Below are 10404 nucleotides of genomic sequence, written 5' to 3' on the forward strand. Positions count from 1 at the left end.
AAATAAATTTCTGTTGCTGTTTTATAGCTTGTTATGTAAATTTTGCCATCTTTTATCTTTTAATTGAAATGCACAAGATGAGTGCATGTTAAATCTGTTGTGAGCTCCACTGTAAAATAGATATTATTAGACCTGTTGATTTTAAAGCGATTAGTTGACTTTACTTTTAAAAAGTGAGTAAACATTTTGCCCTAACTAAGTAAATGATATGCATAATTATAAAAAAACAGTAAGTTACAATGGGTTTAGTCACTTTTTAAAGTAAAGTCAACTCATCACTTTTAAGGCAACAGGTTTGCTCACTTTTTTAAAGTAAAGAAACAAATTGCTTTTTACAGTGATTTTAACAAAAATCTTTTTACTCTTGTTTTATTATTCTTGCTAGGTTACTTTTACTTTTTAAAACTTAAAACTAGCAGTACCGAGGCAGTCATTTTGATCACTTTTTTTTTCATTTCATACCGTTACTAATATATAAAACATATAATTATACTACCATGCCTTTTTATAAATATGTGTATATTTTACTCAAATTTCTGGTAACAAAAAATACCTTCTGATAGCAAAACATTACTTAATATCTATTTTAAAAACAACATTTTAATTGCTTTGCTTTCCCGCTTAACAGACAAACCCACCTTTGAGGGTGGTTTAGTAATTATAGGCTATATATTACAAAAAGATCATAGTTTTTGGATAATAACTGTAGAAACTCCAAAAGTTTCCAGCAGACACAAAACTTCATAAGATGTTAATATTAGGTTAGACTTAGGTTGCTGACGTTGATATTTTGTTGATTTTAGGTTGTATTATTGGAAAGTGACCAAAATTCAACGTCGAGCAAATTCTTAAAAACATACGTCATAGTGAGGTCAAATACAGACATTTATATTTACAGACAGAAATTTTGAGGTTTTTGGGTGTGTTGGAAAGTAACCAAAATGCAATGTCTGTCCATTGTTGGACATTGATGTTGGCCTGATGTTGGGTTCTGATGTCAGCTCGATTTTCTTTTCCAAACAAGATGCAATGTCCCACAAGGTTGGAGTACAATGTCAATCTGACATCATGTTGACGTCCTGTGCCTGCTGGGTTAATTCTAAAACCTAAGAAGCTAAGAATGTAAAAATACTTTGAATGTAAATATGCAGCCTGATCTCATGAGAAAACGTAAGTATTTTACGTTTTGTCAGTTTAGTGGCTAATTTGTACGAATTTGTATGAGTTCAGTCGACGAAAATGTAAAATTTTAAAAAGGACCTAACCCCACCCCTAACTGTCATTGGGTGATGAACAAATTGTACTAAATTGTACGGTTTAGATTGTGCGAATTCATCCGAATTAGTCATTAAATCAAAAAGTTATGAATTGCAGTGAGATTGCGTTGAAATATGACGTGACAAAAAATTCTAATCAGTACAGTCTTTTATTAACAGTTAGATTGAACAACTATAATGGCCATTCTAGTTGTAATAGAATTCTGGTAGTTCCAGTATAATTTCAAGCTGTACTTTTTTACTTTTACCCAACATTTGTTTGGCTGGAATTTTACTCTCAGTATGTGTACTTTCACTTTTAAGTAGCATTTTGAAGTACTTTTTACACTCGGCAACTGACGATATGTCAACCATTCGATGGCAGAGTGATCAAATGCAGCATCTAACTGTATCCACAGAGTTATGCAGCAAAAACTTAATAGTGATGCCTGCCTTAGAGCGAGCACCACAAAAGAAGTGTCCTGTTGTCAATGATACTCAAGAGCCAATAGAAATCTTGAGGTAGATGAAAAGGAAGAAGCAGGAAGTCAATACCAAGTGGCCTTGGGTGAATTTGAGGACAGCTTGCATCCCTCTGCTTCATTTCATTTGTCGTCTCCCCTGAATGAGCTCTCTATACATACACCTGAAAACAGTGTCCCCTCTTTCCTGTCCTTTAATGGAATCAAGGTTGGCCACCTGTGGCCCAAATGGGCAATTTGACTCAGGCCTGAGGTTTCGCTTGAAAAAGAGGCTGTTCGTCCTTGCAATAGGACAACCTAAAATAGCTTCACTCCCTCTCCTTTCTGTCCCTCCAACAGATGCTTTAAAGAGCTGTCCTGCTATATGAAATAATAGGCTGGAGAGATAATAAAACTGTGTTCGAAATTAAAGTTATTACATTAGTCACATATATTTTTAAAAGGTGGTTTACTTTAAAGGGGTTTTACTTTCAAAAAAATCATTGAAACACATACAATGCATTTAATAAAATATGTATAAAAATCTTAATAGCATAAGTGGATAACCAAACTGTTATTTTAATGTTGGGGGTAAAATAGTCTTTTTTTTAAATCATTTTGGCCCTACATGCATGTGGTTGGGGATAAATTTAGAGGAAAGTCATGAAAATGTTTGCTTTGCTGAAAATGAATTGAATGGGCATCCATATCATCCTGAAAAATATTATTACCGCCATCTTGCTGACAACATCTGGGCTACATTCCAGTCCAATTTCCTCACGCCCTTCAAACGCTTACTCCTCTCTGTCTAGTTTCCTCAGATGAACGTCATTGATTATGTTACACAAGTGTCCACTACAGACAGAACATCTGAATTGGTTTAAATGAAGGTCTTGAGCACTTGGGAACCACACTGTTGTGACTTCACTTTCATATTGCATTCTGGGATGTATAGGTGCTGGGGTGGACAATATGAAGCCGATTTGCTCCCTCGGTCAAAATCGACAAATTAAGGGTATGTCCATGTAAGCTTCCCTCATTCATGGATAAAGTGGAACTCACTTCAAAATGACATTGGGGATTCCCCAAGGATACAAGGCAAGGGAAGTTCATGAGTGAACTTGAAGGCATCCCTAGTTTTGATATCTCATTTTTGTAACAGAATAATTTAAAATATATATCATTTTATACAACACTTCTGTCTGGTTATTGAATCTGATTGGCTGACAGTTTGACAAAGCTTTACAAATATTGCAGCTGTTGGACAAAATAATGGACTTTTGAGGCTTTTTTAGGCAAGAATGTAGTTGTTTAGATTGCAATATGCAGTTTATTTATAAGGATAGTGCCTATTTTTTAAGTATTTATAATTTCAGAGAGACAGCGCATCAGCATACATGAGCCTGTCATACTGAGCAGAGCAAAGATGTTTGACGCTTTGCCACCAGATGGCGACAGAGACTGTAAAATAAGCCCTTAGAGGTGGAAAACTCATTAAATCATCAATCATTATAAATCATCAAGTCATTATAAAACAGGTAAGTGACTTTCTAAGTCGATCTCTGTCCTTTGTATGTTGTAGTGCTGTATTTATATCATAGTTTGGTAGGGTTTCTGGTAGTATTTGTTTTGTTTTGGCCTTTTTGGGGTTAATTATTGTGATACCCCTAAAAATACTGAGAAATATCTTTGTAGACTGATGGCATTTCATGACGCTCAGCTTTGTAATCTTAAAATGTAAGCAAAATCACCTGTTTTGTCATCACTTTAGACATAATGTTAGAGAATCATTCAAATACTAGCTCTTAAGTGACATTGGTGAAGTAGCAATGGTTTCTGCTGTTCTGGCGTCAGCTGCAGATGTGGATGAGTGGTGGAAGAAAGTAGTTCCTTGTACAAAAGTATTTTTAGTCTCTCCATGTTTGATTTTCTTTTTTATACACACGATTTTGCCATCGGACTGTTGTATAAATGCTATATCACAAAAGAAGCAGTGCAATATGGCTATATATCATCACTGGTGGGACACTCAGGCACTCCGCCTGCAGCCTCGAGCCAACGCACGCCTCCCATCAGTGCCAATATACAGCCACATTGCACTGCTACTCGTGTGATATTGCTCATAAAAACTCCAATCAATGACTTCCGGCAGCAACCGAATGCTCGTTGTCCATGACTAACATACACCATTAGACGGACGACAAAACAGACATTCAAAGCAGAAGCTCCATAAATAGATGTGCTTTGTTGGAACCTCTTGCCACACAGTTTGTTAACCACACAAGATGATGAGGAATATAAAACATGTATGTGTTCAACCCCTGCAAGTGCTTATGAAAGCTTTAAAATAAAAGCCACTATCCAACACCACTACACAGCATATAATAGCCAGGATAAAATTATAAACTACTCCGACTATTCATCTGATAGAAAACAGATGGCTTGAGGGTGAGTAAATTATGCTGTATTTTTAGTTTTTAGGTCAACTATTACTTAAAAAATAAGTTAGAAAATGTATTAACTATTTAATAATTAAAACAATTTTCATGACTTATTACAGTATATTAACAAAGGTAAATGGGTTTAAAAATAATATAAACTTTAGTGAAAATCTCTTTTTTTGCAGTAGTGTGAGTGTGAGATAATCATTGTACCGTTCTCCGCTGTATCATAGAGCGAATTGTCCTGCATTTCTCTGACATGTGAAGTGCCTGGAGCTTCAGAACAGGCGCATCTTTCTCTCTGTGATCTTTGCTCAGCCTCCACATCCTGACAGAAAAAAAAAACATCTAGAGTGTGACATCTGAATGCATCTATTATGTGCTATGAGCAATTATCAAAACGCTCATCATCATTATGGTAATGTATCTGATGTGACTGAACCTACACGAAAGGCCTGCTGACAGAGACTGCTGATCCAGTCCTTCACCTCTGACTGCAGACCAGCAAACACGTATAGTTTGTCAGAGGTCTCGAGCAGAAAAGCGGCACAGTCTTTCGGACAATCCGCCATGTCGCAGTTGGAAATGCGAATGCATTCTCGCAGGCGGATCACCTGTTTGTAATCGGGTTTTCGTTTGTTGGTGCCCTGTTTGAAGGAGGAGTGTTTGTGCTCATAAAGCTCCAGTCGAGCCACACTGCGCCTGCCCTCCGCCACCAACACACACCACACTTTCCTCCATCTCTGAAAACAACACATACAGACATATATAACAGAGTCAAATATGTGCTACGCTGGTGCTAGTTTTATATACTGTATGGCTATTTATATATATTTTATATATATATGGAACGAGAGAGAGAGAGAGAGAGAGTAAAGTGAGTTGCATTATGCAGCTAACAAATAATCCAAGCAGTAGTTCTATTTAATAAATTAAGTAATAAATACTTTCAAGGAAATAATTTAACTGAAAATATGTTTTTAAATACGTTTTATTTGCTTTCTTTCTATAGTTTTTGAATATAGCTAATTATTATCATACATTTATCGTAATTTACATAAAGAAAAATGCATCCCATCATACTGTTATTCAGTGTAACATTATATGGCAAAGTCTTGTCCGGCATATTAAGAAGAAAAATCATTTGATGACACATAAAAATAAATGAATAAATGGGGTTGCAGTTCATTTTGTGGTAAAAGTTCAATATTTACTGTATTTTAAATTTTTAATTAAAGTAACATTTGAAAAGTAAAGTAACCATGCCCATCTTTATTTTTATCAAAAATATAAAATTGTACATACCAGCCTGATTTCACGAAGAAACGTAAGTATTTTACATTTTATTAGTTTAATAAATACACCACCGTTCAAAACTTTAGGATCTTTTTTTTCATGTTTTTTATTTATTCATTTTTTTTTAAGAAAATTGTTTTGTTCATCAAGGCAGCTGGCTAGCTGGCAGCTAGCCTTTTGCAACTCTCACATAGTCGCCCACTGAAGCTAAGCAGGGCTGTGCCTGGTCAGTACCTGTATAGGACACCACATGGGAAAGTTAGGTTGCTGCCAGAAGTGGTGTTAGTGAGGCCAGCAGGAAGTGCTCAACTTGTGGTCTGTGTGGGTCCTAACACCCCAGTAAAATGAAGGGGACTCTATAATGTTCATTGAGCACCGTCCTTTGGATATTTTTGTTAAAAATCCCAGGATGTCCTTTAAAACAGTGTAGGGGTTTCAGCCCTGGCCTTTTTCCATCATGCCTATTAACCATCCCCATATCATAATTAGCTTAATCACTCTCTTCTCTTCACCAAGCAGCTGGTGTGTGGTGTGCGGTCTGGTAAGATATGCCTGCCGTTGAGTCATCCAGGTGGATGCTGCACACTGGTGGTGGAATGTGTAGAGCGCTTTTGAGTGTCCAGAAAATCGCTATATAATTGTAAATGTAATTAATTAAATGTTAAAAAAAAACTAATTGTTAATTATTTATTAAAAATTTAAATAACTGCTTATTGTATGAAGTTATTTGAAATTAAATTATTTCTCCAGTCATTGCTTTTCTTACTATTACTAATAATAATAATAATAATAATAATAAATGCTAGATTAATTTCTGGAGGATAATGTGACTCAGAAGAACGAAAGCTGAAAAATCGTCTTTAAAATCTTTTGAACATTTATTTCATAGTGAAATAATATTTTACGATTTTATACTGTCTTTATGATTAAATAAATGCAGCCTAGGTGAGCAGGATAAGCTTATTTTAAAGCATTTAAAAATCTTACTGAACCCAAACTTTTGAACGGTATAGTGTGTGTTTCTTTGTTTGACCAGATAAATAACCCATTGAGATCTATATTTCATTTACATGGGTGACCTGGCCAAGAGGTCCACAACACACAAATTAGGAAAATAAATTATAAAAATAAATAAAAGGTAAAGATAATATAAAAATTCACTTTAGTTATTCAGCTATACCACATTACAATATGTTAAAAACACATACATTGAGAAATGGACTGTTGTTGTTTGCGAAATGATTTAATTGGGATGAGCTCAGACATTTTTAGTTCAGACTGTAGAGTATTCCATTCCGGGATGAGTGGGCAACATGAATAAGGGCTCGCTACCCTATTTTAGTTCGAACTTGGGAAACAGGCAAATGATGAGTTTCACTTGAACGTAGGGCATTCTGGCTTTTTGACCTATGAAGTAAACATATGTATAAAGGCACCAGACCCAGAAGAGGGTTGTAGACCAGTGGCAAAAGACCGTAGCTTCGTTTTTTGAGAAAAATGAGTTATTGATATTTTTGGGACAATGAAGACCTTGTTTTTTCAAGAAAATAACATCTTGTCTTAACAGTAACTTCCAAAAGCCCAAGCGAAACCAAGGCAGAGCAACATAAAAGCAGTTAAGCCTCTTTTGGCTTTGTTTTAGTATGCTCCAATTTAGTTGTGATTCTCTGCCTTTGTTCAGCTGCGCATCAATATGAGGTTACTGTGAGCAGGCTGGAGTTACGATATTCTGCCATTGTTTCACTGTCATAATTACTATGAAAAACTAGGCTAATAGTCTAAATAATTTTAAATATTTTTTCTCTATAATTCATATTTTTACTATACAGTCAAGTTAACTGGAATGACAGTGTCAGCATTGTAGCATGATCATAAATAAAATCTGTCCCTTCGCAGTTAAAATCCTTTCCTACCTTTTCTTGTAACCCAATAAAACCCACTGAAATTAATGTCTACAGAGATGTTTAATCCACAAGAATATTGATCATTATTCCAACCTGCTGGCATTCATATCAGTCCAGTCAATCTTTAGGCTAGGCTGGGTTATTTTTGTGATAGAATTATTTTTTTTAATGGATTTAAACTGTTATGTTGAGCAGCAATATTGATCATGTGGAAGTTTTTGCATACAATACAAAGGCAGAGGACAGTAACTTTAAAATAGGGGGGAATGGTCAAATTTGAGCTCAAGATTATTTATTGTAGATAAATGTCGTCACTAAAACATGTAATTCAATTTTCCAATGTCCTATCTATAACTAAATTGTCTGTGCAACAAAACAAATCTTTGAAATCATTTTTCTCAGTTCATTTTAAACTTTTAGACATTTAGTTATTGCCTATAGCAGGCACACAACCTCATAAGACGTTAATTTTAGGTTAGATTTAGGTTGTGATGTCAGGTGACTAATACTCAATGTCTAGTCAGCGTCTAAGCACAACGTTATTTTGATGTTCAATAGCGATGTGAAATGACACTAATATTTGGTTGATTTTAGGTTGTGTTTGAAAGTGATGGTTCATCAGGTACGGCAACCAAAATCCAACATCTGATAGACATCATAGAGGTAACGGCCACACGACCTCAAGCTGTAACATCATGTTGATATTTGGTTGATTTTAGGTTCAACCAACCTAATTTTACTTTTTGATTTGGTTGATTTTACTGTACAACATACAGTAAACATCTGTCATCTTCTCATCAGTGACATGCATCTAAACAGTCTCTGGGTCAATGTGTGTAAAGATTTTGGACATCTTCTTGGACACTTTTAATGCTTCCAAACAGTTTGCTGCAATTATAAATCAGCCATTTCTTGAGTAGTTTATTATGATTCAATTTACCTTCTATGTGACTTCATAGACAAGAAAAAATAAGTACTGACTGCAGGTTGAAGGAAAGTTGTGGAGTAAAATTACCAGTACTGTATTAAAACGTACTCAATGCCAAGTAAAAGTACACATTTTAAAAACTTAGTAAATTACAATTTCTGAGAAAAACTACTCAATTACAGTAATTTGAGTATTTGTAATTATCTACTTTACACCACTGGTCAAATGAAATAAACTTTTCTTCTTTTGAGTCAAACTGATAAAAGAAGAAATTTTATATAAAATAAATTTGTTGAAACCTGATACACTTAATATTAAGTTACAGTAACATTAAAATACATTTGTTGTCTTTTATTTTTGTCAAATCTTGTCTTAAAGTGCGAAGACCTGATGCATTTTAAAAGCAAATTAGATTAGACAGTTATAATTGTGTTTTTTAATGTTAACTTTTTGTGTGCTCTTGTTCTCCATTCCAGTGGCTGCAGCCACACATCTGAGCGTTGCAGTTGTCAGTCCGCTGATGTAAGTACTTCTCCTTTCATTTAACTTACAGAAAAATGTTGCTAAAAACCCCACTTATAAATCTCCAGAAAAGGGCATTGCGCCTCACCTTGCCGAAGCGCTGCTGATGAAAGTAAAGCATCCCTTTTCTCCTGATGTCCTCCTCCATGGCTCCTCCGCTGGGCCTTTCTTTACCTTGTTTTTCTCTTTCTCTACGCTCTCCTTTGATTGCACTCTGCTTTCAGGCTGTCTGAATGACTATGAGATGCATAGCTGTGAATTGCGGACTGACCTTAGGTACATTGTCAGCCATTCTTCCTGTCTAAGATGAAGTCTAAATCTGTCTCTTGGAGAAGTCAGATGAGTGGGTGTGTGTGTGTGTGTGTGTGTGTGTGTGTGTGTGTGTGTGTGTGTGTGTATGTGGTGGCGTTGGTTTCCTTCTTTTAAGATTCTTCCTGTTTGACACTATTTAGGTCTGAACTGAAGACCCTGCAAATACGAAACGTTTGAATCTATTCAACATCCTGCTACAGCATAACATCAGAATCACAGATTTGCAGGATAACTTAAGAAATTTACCTTTAGTCACAGTGAATGCTGTGCGAAGCTGTGTTCAGCATATCAGTGAAAATTAGATTAACATGATCTGACGAATTGCATCCTTTTCAGTGGATAGGATCTAAAATTTAACACACTGAGAGTGTTTGTGCATATCAAATTGTGCGTTATATGTATACTTTTGTAACCTTAATTCTGTTTCTCTGTGTAGAATTGCTGTCAGGAATCTGGCCAGTTGGAAATAATCATGTTTAGGCTTCTTTATGTTTTGGTCATGTGTCTAGAGTGCCCCTTTGTGGCCAACAGCTGCTATTACAGCTCATTCACAAATATGGCGTCTTTCAGGCCCTTATATGTGTAGGATGGCAAGCTGATTGATTCCTTAATTCGTATCAGCATTTAACTATAGAGTTTTATGCAATTACAGTATTTGATGAAATGTATGTAATTTATAGTCTTACGTTTCACTGGTATATCTTTGAGAAAAATTTAATTATTGGGACAGAAAGTAAAGATCATGTTCCATTAAAATATTTATTACATTTCTGAATTTTAATTGGTTTATTTGGACATCTTTAAATGTTTTTTTTTTTCAATGATTAGTTTATTGTCATGAAAAGTCATGACTGCAAATGTTTTTTTTCATGTTACACTAATTTATTTAATAGCCAATCTAATCAGCTAACAAAGTTTAATTGGGTGTTTTTAGTCAGGTTGACTGATGTGATTTTAGTTGAGGTGGCCCGAAAAGTTCATTTGTTTTAATAAAAAAAAAAAATAGGTTGCAATATTTATTTATTTTTTACAGTTGTGTTTTGGCCAAATACTGTTTTGAAAAATTGGCTCATACAGTTGAAGTCAGAATTATTAACCTCCCATGTATTTTTTTCTTTTTTAAATATTTCCAAAAATGATGTTTAACAGAGCAAGGAAATTTTCACAGTATGTCTGATAATATTTTTTCTTCTGGAGAAAGTCTTATTTGCTTCATTTCGGCTACATTAAAAGCAGTTTTTAATTTTATAAAAAGCATTTCAAGGTCGAAATTATTTGCCCCTT

At 34.8% G+C, this 10404-nt stretch overlaps 1 protein-coding gene across 2 annotated transcripts in view; it reads right to left on the minus strand.

The window, feature by feature from the left end:
• The window catches only part of dok2l (docking protein 2-like), a 28825-nt gene extending 19202 nt beyond the window's left edge, over positions 1-9623 (minus strand). The window contains exons 1-4 of one of the 2 annotated variants that reach the window (XM_087270451.1): positions 9367-9602; positions 8897-9276; positions 4605-4901; positions 4372-4486 (exon numbers count right to left, since the gene is read on the minus strand). In XM_087270451.1, coding sequence (XP_087126577.1) covers positions 4372-4486; positions 4605-4901; positions 8897-8956 — 472 coding nt within the window. In that variant the 5' untranslated portion in view covers positions 8957-9276; positions 9367-9602. Of the gene's footprint in view, positions 1-4371; positions 4487-4604; positions 4902-8896 lie in introns of both variants that reach the window. The other variant, XM_087270452.1, reaches the window with a different exon arrangement.
• Between the last annotated feature and the right edge of the window lie 781 nt (positions 9624-10404).

Source organism: Danio rerio, chromosome 10, assembly GCF_052040795.2.
Source record: "Danio rerio strain M-AB ecotype USA chromosome 10, GRCz13ab, whole genome shotgun sequence".
Taxonomy (NCBI): Eukaryota; Metazoa; Chordata; class Actinopteri; order Cypriniformes; family Danionidae; genus Danio; species Danio rerio.